A 15,284-nucleotide genomic window follows, 5' to 3' on the forward strand; every position below is an offset into this window, starting at 1 on the left:
TTTCACAATAATTCACCATCACAAATGCGTTCATGTTATGAAAAAACATGCATTGTATTTTTCACATTACCATGGATATTGAATTTTTTTACGAGCATGAGCATGAAGATTGAAGAATTTCACTCTCTAAAAATTGAATAATTTTTCAAAATTTTAGTACACTTCATAGTTCTGCCAAAAAAAAATGAAAAGTAGTAAAATTTTACATTATTTTTTCCAATTTTTCTTTCATAAAATTAAAAATGCCGCGTTCAAATTTTCAAAATATGCGCTACCTACTCCGTCTTATGACGTCACAAGTCACAACAGTCGATGGACGCCGCAAAAAAACGGGAACTACCTACGTGCTACTAGCGCCGTGTGAGAGAACCTCTTCTTCAGTAACGTTGGCCATCACTGTGTTTAAGTCACGTGACCACCTGTACCCAATGGTGTATTTTACGTTCTCCGCTTGTTGTCGTAATCCGCCATTTTACGCGAGCCATGAAAGGTGAAATCTTCTTTTGCGATACGCGAATTTTAATAGTTTTTAGTGATTAAATTATTAATTTTTTAGTGCAAATGGTGTAATTAGTGTATCGAAAATGGATAAACCATGACGCACCCCAGCCATGAGACCAACGGTGCCAGTTTAGAAGACTGTCATACGAATTTCTACGCTTTAGTAAGTAAAATCGTTATACATACACGAAACCGAACTAGTAAAATTCGATATCTTCGTATAATTGTTCCATATTCGATTTTATTATTTCAACGTCTTTCCTTTATCTCGAATTTTAATCCTTTCGCCGATTTGAGAATTACTCCATTATCGACGATTTTGCTATTTATCTGCAAGTGTTTCGATCGTGGATATTTGCCAACGTCTAATAACTTATAACAATCTTATCACTATTAAATTTCGAAACTTTTTCGAAATATTTTTCTCAATTTTGTCATTTTTCTCTTCATTAGTGGAATTTTGTTCGATATTCGTTTCGTTTCCGAGCATTTTCTTAAAAATGTTGATTGTTTTGTTTTGAATGTCCTGATTTCGTTTTGTTAGTGCAGTGAACACTGAACACCTGTCATATTTAGTTTTCTAATTATACCATTTTTTAATTTGGTATTAATTAACGGTCTTCTCGATCTATTTTGTGAGATTAATTTCTTCGTCAATTTATTCTTACGAGTATTCTCATTCTTCCCATACTATAATCAGTCGACTCGTAAGCAAGTATTTTTCAATGGTACCTAATTCAATCGTCGGTTTTGCTTCGAATATTTTTCTTTCATCTTGAAACACTAATTTCTCATCGATAGTGTAATGTTTTTCTTGTTACATCAACATCGAGAAAAAAGAGTAGTTTTCCAATCGTCCAGTTTACTTTGTTTTGTTATCTACTCTTTGTTCTTGCTTTGTCTTTCTGTGAAATTGTTTACGAAAAATTTTCATATTCGGTACTCCGGTGTGATATAAAATTTATAAATGAATTCGTCTATAAACTACCATGTAAAATACATGTTTTGAAAATAGTTTCTATTTCGAGTATTCCACCAGTACAGATTTATTAAGTGGGTCAATATTTTACCCACGAAAGAGTTCATATTTGCAATATTGAAATTTGTTCGGTTTTAACGTATATGTACATCTATTTTGTGGTTTGTTTTAATTCTAAATCATTTTGTACGTTGATTTATAAACAAATTATGTTTTATTTTCATGTTATCGTTTCACGTGTCCCACATACTCGGATTTTTTTCCTGTTCGGAGAATATTTGTGGATGTTCTAACCCTCAGCCCGAGCAACGGTGCAAAATAGATGATTAAATTTTACGCAGCGATTAAAAATTCGCACAGATTTCATGTAAATGTATAAACAAGTATCGACGTAACGATGGTATTGTGCCTAGAAGGTCATGAGCTGTAATGTTTGTGTAGCTTCTCGTAATTCAACCTCCATTTACCAACGATTATTTCTTTCATCGGCGAATTGTATTCTTGAAAAAAATGTCATGATTCCCGATCGCATTTCGTCGTGTAATTGTAATTGTTAAAGCGGTAATTTATCAATTGTTTATTTTCATTCGCATACTTCTAGCGAGATGTTTATACGGTGAAAGGAATTCATATGCTTTCTCTGTACTGGTTTACGCGTCCCAAGCCAAGCCGATCCGTGTAATCGCCGTCCCGACGTGTTTCCAAGTACGCGGATATTTCTCTAGCCTTTCTACGAGGGCAACACTGGAACACATTGCAGTTGTTCTTTTATTATTTTGGTTACGCGATTTGCGTAATTTTATTTCACCTGAAGAGATATTCATTGTCTCGAATTTTTTTTTGTTTTTTTTCGAAGTTGAATTTTTCTTCGGGAAAATAATTCCACCTTGGGTTATTAGCTTTGATTTATCAATGTCGAATATGGAACGTATATTTCTTCGAATCGATCCTTTCATTGTTGGAAAATACCGTTTTTCCGTCGTTCTTGCATTTTCGTCGAAATAAAACGAATCCGAAGTTCGTTGACCTGGAGTATATATGTATCATAATGTGGCTCCTACATAGTAAACTTCTATTTTTTTTTTCTTCCTTCGTTCGATATCGTGTGTTTTGTTCATTCCTGTGACTATACCTATAAACTAGTTTTATTATCATTATTTTAATTTTACAATTTTGCACCCAGTTGGCAACAGTTGAATTGATTTGCGAATATGTTTTTTTTACTACATTATGTTAATTATGCAATAATTTCTTCGTATTTAGAATTTGTAAAATTATTCTGACGAAACAACACGTACGAAATTTTCGCTGAAAATGACTAATTTTCCACCCGCACGCGTATCGATTCTCATCTGTGAATGGGCAGTGTTACCACCTTGGCGAAATTAAATTGAGAACTTTTGCTTCGTACGTACGACGAATTTGAGAATATCGCCGCAAAATTCTAGCCAAAGATATCGAAGCTGTGAAATTTTCGATTAAATTGGCATGTGAGATAATTGACAAGGCGACGTTGCCAATACTACCGTCGACTGTATCGTATTTTCGATGCTAAAAATATGCTACTGGGTAAATTGATTATTACTACAGCTGTTTACTTATTCGATTCAAAATCGAACGAATTTCTCGGAATAGAATTTTCTACTTTGGTAAATTATCGTCGCGTGGAAATTTTTACACCCTAGGATCCGTTGTTGTGCGGTTGTGACCTTGATTATTTTGTAATTAGTTGCGATATTCTCGTCTTTGCAGTACTGCATTTTAGGTACATTGCTAGGTACATCTGGATGTTCTTTCGTGAAAAACTGTGTGATGATTCAGTCGTATTGAATACAATCCTGTGCACACATCTCTTACACTGTGTTGCCATTTTTACTATAAACGTTGCGTTCATTCATAAATAGACGGCTCGTTTGAACTTTCTCTTTGGTGTACTACGAGTTGTATCTCGGTTTGATTCATTTATTCTGGCTGCCCCCTCTTCGTAGGTTGTAACCAGATACTTGGAAATGATCAATGACAGGTCCGATGAAGTGTATTTTTCACGCCAATGTAAATATTTGAATTTGAAATTGACGCGAGGGAGTCTGTAAATGAGTGTATTACTTTTGAAGAATACAAATCTGCTCCCAACAGCAAAATGTACCAGTCTGTACAATATAATTCGTCAATGAAGAAATAACCAAAGTGGGTTATGTTATTCTCTCTTCTTCACTTTCCTTTATGCACGAATTCTTCGACCCAGTTTACCACTACACTCTGTCGTACGTATATGAACGTTTAAAAACTATCCAGCACACACGACATATTGTGTGAGAGAGTATTGTGTGTGTGGTGCGTAAGGAGAGCATTTCTTTCTCACTCGGGCCTACGTTGTATTGGTACATTTTGTTGTTGTGTACTAACAGTAAGGAAAAAGACAGAGAGAGCGAAAGGATAGAGAGATATGGGAGAATGATGAATGCGTGTGCGCGATTATACGCCGTGTTTCGCCTCAACCTCGTGTTACGATTCTCTGCGGCCGTTCCGGGGCTAGAGAACGAGTAAAGCCGACGAGGTACGTTGCGGTGTGTTTGGTTAAAAGGCCTGCTGCAGATAGTCACTTTATCTAACTCCATCGATTAGAATTTTTGGAAAAATTCAAAGGTATGTAACGGAAAACAGGGTCGAGAACGGTATGTACTGGACGTAGTCAGGCTGTAGCCGGCCTAAATTCGTGGGTGTGATGGGCATGAACGTTTCGTTGAACCCCTTGAACTCTTCTGCTCCTCCCCAGGTCTCGTTTATAGTCGGCGTATGGTATATTTTGTACTGAAATCAGAGTAGTGTTGCTGCGTTGACTCATAGTATATAGAATCAGTCGTTTAATAACGTTCAACATTTTGGGATGAGATGAATTTGGTATTAGGGGAGATTTGGTTATTTAATGAGGTTAGTTCTTGATGTAAAAAATCGTCCAACAGGTATTTCAAAACATCTGACAGTGTTTGAAAAATTGTTGTTGTTGTTTTTGTTGTTGTTTTTATTTGTTAGATTCAGTTCTGAAAATGTTTAGGATCACTGCTATGTTTACCAAACAGGTGGTCAATTTGCTGTAAAAAATGCGGTGAAAATGGCAAAAATACTTTGAAAGGTGGAGGAGGTTCATTTAGGGCTTTCTCCTGTTGAAAATTTTTCGAGGGAATGTGAAATTCATCGAAAAAAGTATAACGATTTGGTTTTAAAATTGAGAATTTCCCAAAGCAGGTTGTGGAAACCCAAAAGAGAAAAAATTCAGGGTTGTGAAAGAGGGAAGGAGAGATCAAATATTGATTTCATCTTGGATTTTGAAGAATCCTCATTGTTGATTTTAAGACGAGTAAGACCAGCTTTGTGCACCAAATGAGATGGATGATGGACACAATTGTTCTGAGAAGTACAATAGAAGAGGCTGAGAAAATTTTTGAGTCTGTGACTAGAGCTCTATTTTCATTCCTGGGTTCAAATTTCAAAATTTCAAAAAGTACGTAAAAGGCTCGTGTTTACAATTTTTTCATTTTTTCAAGGGTCGTGCATTATTTTTGTAGGAAGTCAATTTCGCTCGTGCTCAAAAGTGGTGCGATTACTCCTAAAAGAAAGGGGGAAATTGCTATCAAATTTTTCTCTTGATTAATTGAAAATTTTCAGTCAAAGATTGAGAGTTTGAGCAGAGGTTCAAAAAATTTTTCATGTTTTTTTTAAATGAAATTTTTGACGAGTATTGCTGTGTCTGTTTTCGAATTCACCTTTTTTTTTCTTCAATAAAATCAAAAACGATCCTACACTACCCGAAAGTGGCAGAAATTATGTTTGTTTTTTTTTTCGATCTCATTGTGAGGACCCCTGGCTTAGCAAATTTTTCAGAAGAATCCTAACTAGTTTAAGAATGTCTCCAAGGGAAGTTTTTGGTTTGAACATTTTTTCTCTTTTTCCACCTCTTCCTTCTAGTTTTTTTCTTTCACGTTGGGTAGTTGGAATGGAGAATTCCTTTGATTCCTTCGCCGGTGCGATCTCGCATTATATCCCAGTATTTCGGTCTACCAATTGATTCAAAAGAAAAATAAAAATATATGATGAATTTCGTTGCAAAAATACCACTAATTTTCAATATCGATTGTACCGGTATATCAGTGTTTGTATTAAAATGTAGGTATCTCGGAATGATTTATCGCGATCTTGCGCTCGTCACGTACGTATACATTGCCAACGCTCGTTGCTATACTTGAAAAATACGTATAATATTCGTACGAAGCAGTGGTACGTCTATTACATAGCATGGTACATTGATACATACATATACACATGCGTCAACCAGCAAACGTACTGAAATGAGGAGAGAGAGAGAGAGAGAGAGAGAGAACAGAATAAACATTCCATCGGGTACATTGAAATGAAACTTACGTAATTCAGTTTCGTTTAGTCGAGTTTTACCTACCAATACCTAGCTAGAATTACTTACGTGAGTACGTGTAGTATACATATGTACATATCGTATTTACGAGTTTTTATGTATGGACTGAAGAAAATATAATAATAATGGAAGTAAAAACAACTGCTTCCATAGTCGAGTCGAGCTACATAAATTACATGTGAGTAAGGTACCTGATGACAAAACCAGAGTGAACGAATCGCGAGGCTCGCGAATCAGACGAACGAAGAAAAGAGCTCGAGTACGAACCGATCGACAAAAGGTGGATGGACGGTCGGACGCGACGGTTAGCCAGCCAGACTGAGAGAGAGGACGGGAAATTTGTGGTGCTGGTGGTGGAGGAGGAGGAGGAGGAGGAGAGAATAGTAGTTCAAAATTGAATGAATTTATATAGGTAGATAGGTACCAGGTAGATGTAAGTTTAGGTACCGTGTGTACAAATGTACGAGGCACCAAGTCGATGTCCTTGAAAAAGCACCAGCCTTCTCGGATATGTCATTCTTTATGTACGTATATATTGCGATAACATGTAGCGTATGTTCGTCGTACATGTATACAGTCTTGTTACACGCTGAAAAAAAATTAGCTAAAAAACACCTACTAACACAGACGTAGGTACGATGAAAAACAAATGTAAAATAATTGTAAAATGGAAAGAAAAATCATAAACGGACCGCGCCCGTCGGGTTTTCACACCATCACCGTGCAGGTTCGCGCGACAGATTAGACGAAAATATCGCGACGAAGCTAATGTAAGGTAGACAGACACGCGACCAAAGTCTACCTTTACGAACCCCTGAAGTAACCCATATTCTGTCGGACGGACGCGACGTCGTTGGAGCGGGGCGAGGGCGGTGACGGCGTAACGCAGCAGCCTAAGTCTTGAACCGTATCTCGACGCTCGCGTATTGTAGTTGATTATGGTTTTCTTCGTCACCTTGTTGCAATTTCAAATGCACTATGTCTCACTGCATTCAATGTGAATGTATACTATGTTTGTTGAAAGATTATACTCGTGTGATGTGGTACTTTACTTACTTACCTTCGTATCTTTCTCAGCTTCGGTTTAATTGCTCAAGTGTCACTTGTAGGTACGGTTCCTTCCTCCTATAACACTTTATGAAAGAAGTTTTATGAAACTGTTGGTCGCTGTTTCATTGATGAAAGTTGACTGGTCTTTGTAAGATTATAGTACGTCGAAGAAAGGAAATTTTCTATAGTTTTAAAATGGAGTAAGACATTCATAGGTTGAAAGATATTGGACGATTTTTTGGATTATTTTCAGGAAAGTTGACTGACCGTGGAAGAAGAATACTGGGGTGTAATTCTACTTCTCCTCTTTTTCTCTTTGGTGCTCTGTGTTCCTCCACCTGGGTATTGTTTCGAAATTTTAAGAAGAAAAAGGTACAAATATATTTTCCCCTTCAAGCAGTTTTTTGGTGCATTTTGGAGTTTCTGCAACTTCAAATCTATGGAAACTGAACGAAATCTGATTTTATGGTTTGGATATCGAGCTTCTCAACCTCCAATTCGTGCTCTTTGATCAGCATTTTTCTCGAATTCCTGTTTGTTGTAACACGCAGATCTTATTATTCATTCAAGTTCGAATTTTCGAATTCATTCAACTTCAGTAGCCTTCAAGGAATTTCAAAATTTCTCGAGTGGTTTTTGAATATAAGCTTTTGACCCATGGTAGCGTGTGTCATCAACCTTTCCAATAGAATAGCCTGCAATTTCTGCTAATCGGCAGATTTCTTTTCAAACGTGCGAATTTCATTCGTAATTAATTTACTGGCATGCGTAAGAATGTTTGAAAATTCGCCAGCAGTTGAGAAGGTGCGATTATAGAAGCTGAAAATATGACCATGACCTCGTGCGGCGCGGCGGCGATGCGTTTTTGATGGAAAAATTTCAAAAGGGAAGAAGATGTGACATTACTTTTCGTACGGTCGTTGTACCCCTGTACTTAGATAATCAAGTTTTTGAGATTTCGCCAACATTCAATGGACGAATATTTTATGAAAATTAAGTACTTTTTTGAGTTGAACAAGTTGCATGTTCGGTATTTGGAAGTCGCACAGATGAGACTTGGAGGCAGTCTGAGGAAGGAGAAGGGAAATAGCCTAGTGATATTTCCTATAATCGCATTTTCGATCGAATAAGGAAATGTTGAGAAGTTCGAATTTTGTCGAAAAATTGTAGACTTGACTGGTAAAATCGAGGTTCATATTGACATTTTTGATGTGTGAATTGATTACTGACTCGCTGGGACTAAAATGTAAATTTTTTCTCGATGGAGCAGCAGTAGGTACTCAGATTTTTGGCCACCTTGCAGTGAAAATACCCCTATACTTTGGCAAATCACGTACTTGCTTAATATGTAGAAGCACATACTCAGTCATAGCTGTGGCTGTAGCAGTGTAGTTGGATGGGTGTAGGTAGTAGGCTGTGGGTCTGAGTACTCGCGTATGTCAGTTTATAATCGAGTACGAAGAATGAGAGAAGTACGCGCGAGTACAAGGTATGCACATGGAAGGCGCAAATACTCGTTGTTATAGGTACATTTTACAAGGATGTTATATTGCGAATGGATACAGCGGACGGTGGTGAACGGCGTCGACGAATGCCACCACATATACACGCGAAATGAGAAATTATTTATTGTAAACGCGAGAGAGTGAGAGAGAGAGAAAGAAAGAATGAAAAAACAACGCGACCGCCACCGCCGTTTAATCGCAGAGGTCATCGACCCGCCGCCGCTGCACCGAGACCGGCGTTAATTCATTCGCGCGTGATGATGGTCGCGATTTTCGTTTTCTTCGCGGTGTCGTACGGGGGGGTTGTTCGGGGAACGTTCATTTTTGGGATTTATTACGAATTTGGGACGATTGAAAGTTTTCACGAGCGGAGGGTTTGTTTTATTTTTCAAGGTCACGTTTTGCCTAGAGTTCATTGAACTTTGCTGCAGAGTTCTGTACTGTGCGGTTCGTGTTGGAATATTTTTCAGAAAAATTTGGAAAAATGTTCTCATCTTTGATCTTTTTACATTTTTGCTAGTTTGATATTTTACGTGCTCGGTGGTGTTACAATGTAGTATAGTGTCTTTGGAAACTAATATTTGGGGGGGGGGAGAGGGGATTTGAAAATTGAAAGCGAAAAATTGTTTTTCCCGAAAGAGTCATCAGTAACACAGATGAGTCTGTGCGATACGATAAATCCAGTGATGTTTTTTGCTCGCCGGAATAAGTGTTACGAGTGTTACGAGCGACGCGACGACAACAGTAGCCGTAGCTGCGTGGCTAGAGTGGGGATGGCAGCACAGCGATGACGGCGTGAAATGAAATGAAATGAACGTTTGAAACAAAAGAATGTACTAATTCAGGAAATCGTATCGAGATTTGAAAATTGCTGCGATTACGTTAGCAGCGGTAACGCAGTCATTTGTTCGTCATGATTCGCCAGGGTTGCCAACTTTGACGACATTTTTTTTCTCTCTCATTGATGACGACGCGATTACGAACTGCGAAGCGATTGTTTTGGGTAGTGAAAGAGTTGAAAAAAAAAATGTGTTTACGAGATGTGATGGATTTTGTGGTATTTCTCTTCGTCCACCTCCTCCTCATTCTTTCTCGTTTTCTTATTCCGTTCATAATTTTACGTAGAAGGGAAAGAGATGGGAGGATGTTTGCTTATGTAGGTAGATGTACGACTAACCGTGAATAGAGAGGAAAGAAGTGAAGGGTTATGGCACAGTGGCGAACTTTCGATGTAGGTATCGACTATCGAGCTTTTGAAAATGAAGAAAGTGGAATAATGATTTTGATAATGGAGTGATTAAATGTTGTTGAAGATGAAGTAATCGAATCGTAATTCATTCCATGTGTGTCGGATGTATGCGGACACATGATCGTAGAAAATATTTCGAGGTCAAGGTCAAGTGGCGAATCGAGGCGAGGGGAAGGAATTTTCAATATTTTAAAATGTTTTACAATAAAGTGTAGTGTATTACGAGGGTATCTGCCTGTAATTGAGTTACATTGTAGTTCCGACTAGAGAAGTTACACTTGTCGATATTGCTGATTGTTACGTAATTAGAAGACCTTATTTTACGAATACGTGAATTTACTGTGGCAGACCAGTTTGTTCATGCCATTTGAAAATTCATCTTCTAATACATATTTTCTGTAGTAGCTTTCTTTTGACCTCACAATCAGCTGTATTTTCGTTGAAAAATTGACGATGTGAGGTGTGGTAAGGAGATGAGAATTTTGAAAAAATGATCAGCCCATACTCTGAATATTTTTGTCAAAACATCTTTAATCTAGCCATTAAGGACTGAGTCAAGTGTACGTACTGTTTGAGAGGAAAGGTGCATTTTTTTAAATAAGGGAAAGCATATTTTTCATTACCTATTTTTGGTCAATTTTTTTCAAATTAGCATCTCCATTCATTATACGATGTTGAGATGACATTTCTGTATTGTGAATTGATTGAATAGAGAGGCAGAGCGGCGGAAACAGCGCAGTGCGGTGTGATGTGATCGTAGCTACCAGTCAGCTGTGCGTTGTTGACCAACGAAACGCAACAATTGGAGGGGGAAATGCACATGGTGGAACGTGTTGAGAAAGCACGATGGCTAACTTAAGTATGTTGTGACCGGGTTCGGGAAAAAGCTGTTAGGTGTATATGTGGTTGTGTACGTATTTTGAATACCTACGATGAGCTTTTTTGCGCATATTTGTTTGACGTAAAAAAGTCGAGCATTTCTGTTGAGAAATTCAGTGTGATGGTAGTAACAAAGTTGGTAGTTGAACTGATGATGAATGTAATAATGTTGTGACGATACCGTACTGATTGATGCCCCTCTACTCATCCTCCTTCATCAATATTAGTCAATTTTGAAAAGGTTGTGCAAATTGAAGGTGAAAGGAGAGAAATTTGGCAAAAATTTCTGTACAAATCAAAATGCAGTAAAGTGGAGATACGTAGTTTAAGAACAGCTCTATAACGTAAGAAGTGAAGGAATCAACAACGCGACGAAGCAAACAGCCAAAAGGAAGAAAGGGGCAGGGAGTAGAGAAAAGTCAGGATAAAAGCGTATGGGAATAAACGAAGGAACGGGGTAAATGAGAGAGAAAAGTAAAAAACCAAAACAACGCACACTCGCACACTTATGCAAGCAGAAGTTGGTACTATCCGTTTGTACGTATATGTACTGTGTATTATATACATATACAAAATATTCGCGGTAATAATCGATAACATAATACGTGAAAATTGCGCGCGAAGAACAACGACGACGACGACAACGACTACGACGGCGATGGTGGCGGCGTCGATGACGACGACGTCCACGGCGCACGGCGACGACGCGAACCCCCTGAAGATGAGAAGGGAAGAAAAGCCCAGCGTCGGATGAAGGGTTGAGGAAGGGAGGCGATTCGAGAGTACGTACACCGGTGTACGTAGTGTTTGGTAAATGGAGCCGTAAATTTGACAACGTCGCGTCGTTGGCCGCGTGTAGTTCTATCAATGATAGGGCAAGCGGGTCGGAGTATCAATAAACGGCGACGGAGCACCGGTACTGACACCGGCACCGACCAAACGACCGACTGATGATGGTGATGGTGATGGTGATGGTGTATGGCGATGAAGACTATGGAGGTAATGGGTGCTAGAGTCGTCGAAGTTTCGCCGATACCGATACCATAGCGTGTGCTGGATACGCTACCGTCTGTCCATCCATCGGTCCGTACGTACGTACGTCCGTCCGTTCGTCCCGTCGCCAAGACGAACGACGACGCGACGGCAAGTGAAATTCATTTCCATCTCGCGAGAAAAAGAAGCTGGTGCCGCCGACTGCCGAGAACAGAACTGAAAAGCGTCGTAATCCGCGCGCGCGCTCCCCGCTTCCTCATCCGCTGCGCCCATTTCCGGTATGTGTATGTGTGACTGTGACGAGTTGGCGGCGGCCGCACTGCGTCGTTCGCGCTACGGTGGCGATGACGATGGCGGCTCGATGGTTCTTGGTCGGTCGTCGTCGCTCGTCGCTCGGATAAAATGTACTCGATACTTACTCGGTGCACTTCAAGGCTCGGGCAAATTCGTACCGTGCGGTACAAAATGTACGCCGCGTCGCGCCTTGCTCCTTACTGTGTACACGAGCGCGGGGGCCGCAGCATCTTTGAATGAAACTATTATATTCCTCCGTTTTGTACTCGTTTTCTTTTTTCGCTTCCACATCCCGCCGCCGTCCCATCGCATCATCGTCGATGCCGCCTTGCGAACGTATATTACAAACCGAGGCAAACCGCGAGCTTACCTAGCGGCTCTTGCCCTCTCCTTTATATAATATCGCCGCCGCCCGCCATCCAGGCCATGCCATCGTCATTGGCGAACGAGCTGAGTTGACTGATTCCGATCGTGTATATGGGCATTGTCGTCTCCATCCGCCAGCAAAGGACGGATGGCGGGCCAGCCGCAGGCGAAATGAGTATCATCTTTTTGCCTCGCGTGGACCAGTACGTACCTATTGCGATTGGTGGTGGGAGGGCGAAGGCGGTGGATCGATCAACCGCGTTGATGATGCTGGTATTCGATGTAGTGACTGACGATTTCTTATCGATGATAATGATGACATTTACGAGCGAAAGAAGTGTGACATTCGTGATGCAAAATGGCGCTAAATATGTAGTGTTCAGATTGATCAATTGCATGGGCTGTCCCTTGTCTCATGTTGAAATGATTACCTCACTGCAGATTTGTCGTGAAAAAGTTCGTAGACGAACTAGTTGCCTGCTTCGAAATGTGAAGGAAGAGGAATGGGAACGACCTTGCGGCGAAATCGCATATTTTTGGTCTATTGTGGATTAGGTATCTGAAGAGAAATGAGAGTGGACAAAAAATCGATACCCCCAAATGAGAAAGGTAGAATTTTTTCCAAATCATGGTACATTTTCGCCCCTAAAATTCAAATTCTGGCATTCTACAGATAGAAGGAGGACATAGCCTTCAGGCTCTCGTTTGATTCAAAACTGAACCTAATCCAAGGTCACGAGCTGTTTCAAAGTTTTTATAAAAACAATTTTCTGCTTCACTGTTCGCTAAAATTTCAAAAATTGTTGTTTTTATGTACCCAGTGGCCTTTATGAGTGACTTGAATAATTATTTTTGACAAAATTTCTAAAAATTTAAAGAAAAAGCTCGAATTTTAGATTCGACTCCCGAGTGTGCATCAATTTGAATGGCATAGAGCTACGGAAAATCACTTCACTTCAGGTGTGATATTTCTTGATAAAACGTACTGAAAATTTTCAAATTTGATAAAAAATGTGTCGTAGCAGGACGAAGAAAATGAAAGCTCAAGGTTGGCTATGGATTCCCAAATTTTTATTTCAGACTTAATTTTTCATCCTCGCTATGACCAATCAAATCGTTTTGCAAATTTATTCAACTATGTAGTACATAGAAAAAATAGCAATGGATTTAGTTTCGATTTGGAGTGTACAAAGATGATGTCAAGAAACAGTAGATAGGTAGGGTGTATGCGACGTTGTCATTTACACAGCTGGCAAGGCGAGGAATGGATAGATGGATGGGATGAATGGCGGTGGCGGCATCGACATCGACATCGCTACACCTCAAACGATATTATTAAGGTAGCGCAGGGGACGACGAGGTACGAAGTGGTTCGGCGGCGGTAAATATTTAGTAAGCAGATCTTTGACGATGATGTAATATGTAGTACAGCGCGATCGCGGTCTTGGTGGGGTGGCGGCGAGGAGATTTGGTTTACTCTTGGATTATGGTATGTTGTTGTTTCGCGTGCTATGTGTATAGTTTGTTGAATTCATTCGTAGGAATTCTCACTGCTGCTGGTCTTTTTTTTCCTGCAACTTTGTTACTTATCAGTGTGTTAATCGATGATGAAGTTGTTAGCGTTTATTTCAGTTGTGTTTGTATTTATTGGCGATGATTATGATTATGATCATGATCATGATCATGATCATGATCATGATGATGGTGGTGATGGATACGAGTGTAGCGTAATAAAGTGATTACTCTATTGTACTGCTCGTAAGGTATTTAGCATACAGTAGAGTTGCATGTTTGAAAATAGAACAGCGAAAAAGAGAAAGAGGGCAGAGGGGATGGTAGCGAAGGAAGATGATACGTATTACGTACGTAGACACACAGTACGATGTACGGTGCGTCGAGGTAACAGGGTTGTCCGTAGTAGCAGCGTCGAAGAGTGTGCCCGTGAAAACGTTGTGTACGGTGCGTTGAACTTTGATGATGATACTGGTGCGATGTACGTAACGTGTTTATACGTGTATGCGGTGCCTTGTGATTTTTATTGTTATGATGGGGTGGCGATTGAGGGAAAATTTTTCATTCTTGTAAAAGTGGCAAAAATACAGAATGACACGTTTTTCTTTTTTTCATTTTATTTGAAATTTTATTGTTTTATCTATGTACGAGGGACTGGACGGTATAATCTTTGGCCTTGATCGATCGATTAGGGGATAATGACTTCTTCTGTGCAAAGATATAGGCACTGAAGTGGATCGGTTTCCATTTTTCGACTACAGACTGCGTAGAAATTACGTTCGATTTCGAAACGAATCAAGTTGAAGTTTTTCTTCGTCACCGTCTCCCAATTTTCAAATTTGAAAAAAAAAAGAAATTCTGGTAAAAAAAGTCGCAAAAATTGAAGCTTTTTTTTACGAAACTCATGAAATTGAATTAAAACGCCGAAATAAACAAATCTGTGACCGAAATTCAAATCGATGTTTGCAGTGATGATTTTGCAATGTCCTCACGGCCATTTTTTACCAAATGACCATCAAGGGTTAATTTGCTTGTGATTTGATGACAATATTTTACTAAAGAGTTTACGACCGGATGGATATTGTATGTACCTACAATTCTATAATGCTCATAGATATAGACCCGAAGTCTGCTGACAACAAAAACCAGGGCAAAAGCGCAAATTAGCGCTGAATGATCTATGCAATTGCATATTCCACTCATTAGGTATTTTTGTTTTCTCGTACACCACAAAAAGCATTCTTCTCTTTGCTGGAAATAGATGAAGGGAAGAGAAAAGGCAAGCGAGATAGAGACTGAAAATTGGCGAAGGCTTAAGATTTTTCAACCATTTGTTATGGAAATAGTGGCGGTGGCAGTAGCGGCAGCGGCCAAGAACCTTGACTGTATTGTGCAGATCGGTCGTGTACTTATTGCGTCAAACGGATGTCGAATTTAATATATTGATAGTTTTTTTCATCTTTTTTTCTCGGTGGATTAGATTTACGTTGGTTAAACGCAGTTCTTTTATTTTCATATCTTACAAAT

The 15,284-nt window shown here is 39.3% G+C and overlaps 2 protein-coding genes across 5 annotated transcripts in view; both read left to right on the plus strand.

Annotated features, from left to right (window-relative positions):
• Positions 1-523: 523 nt before the first annotated feature.
• skd (mediator complex subunit skuld) overlaps positions 524-15,284 on the plus strand; it is a 56,528-nt gene continuing 41,767 nt past the window's right edge. For all 4 annotated transcript variants that reach the window (XM_065354953.1, XM_065354954.1, XM_065354956.1 and 1 more), the window contains exon 1: positions 524-664. In XM_065354953.1, coding sequence (XP_065211025.1) covers positions 596-664 — 69 coding nt within the window. In that variant the 5' untranslated portion in view covers positions 524-595. The remainder of the gene's footprint in view (positions 665-15,284) is intronic.
• The window catches only part of LOC135839089 (troponin C, isoallergen Bla g 6.0101-like), a 78,804-nt gene continuing 64,089 nt past the window's right edge, over positions 570-15,284 (plus strand). Inside the window, exon 1 of the mRNA XM_065354968.1 lies at positions 570-590. Coding sequence (XP_065211040.1) covers positions 585-590 — 6 coding nt within the window. The 5' untranslated portion in view covers positions 570-584. The remainder of the gene's footprint in view (positions 591-15,284) is intronic.

The sequence above is a fragment of the Planococcus citri genome, chromosome 3, assembly GCF_950023065.1.
Source record: "Planococcus citri chromosome 3, ihPlaCitr1.1, whole genome shotgun sequence".
NCBI lineage: Eukaryota > Metazoa > Arthropoda > Insecta > Hemiptera > Pseudococcidae > Planococcus > Planococcus citri.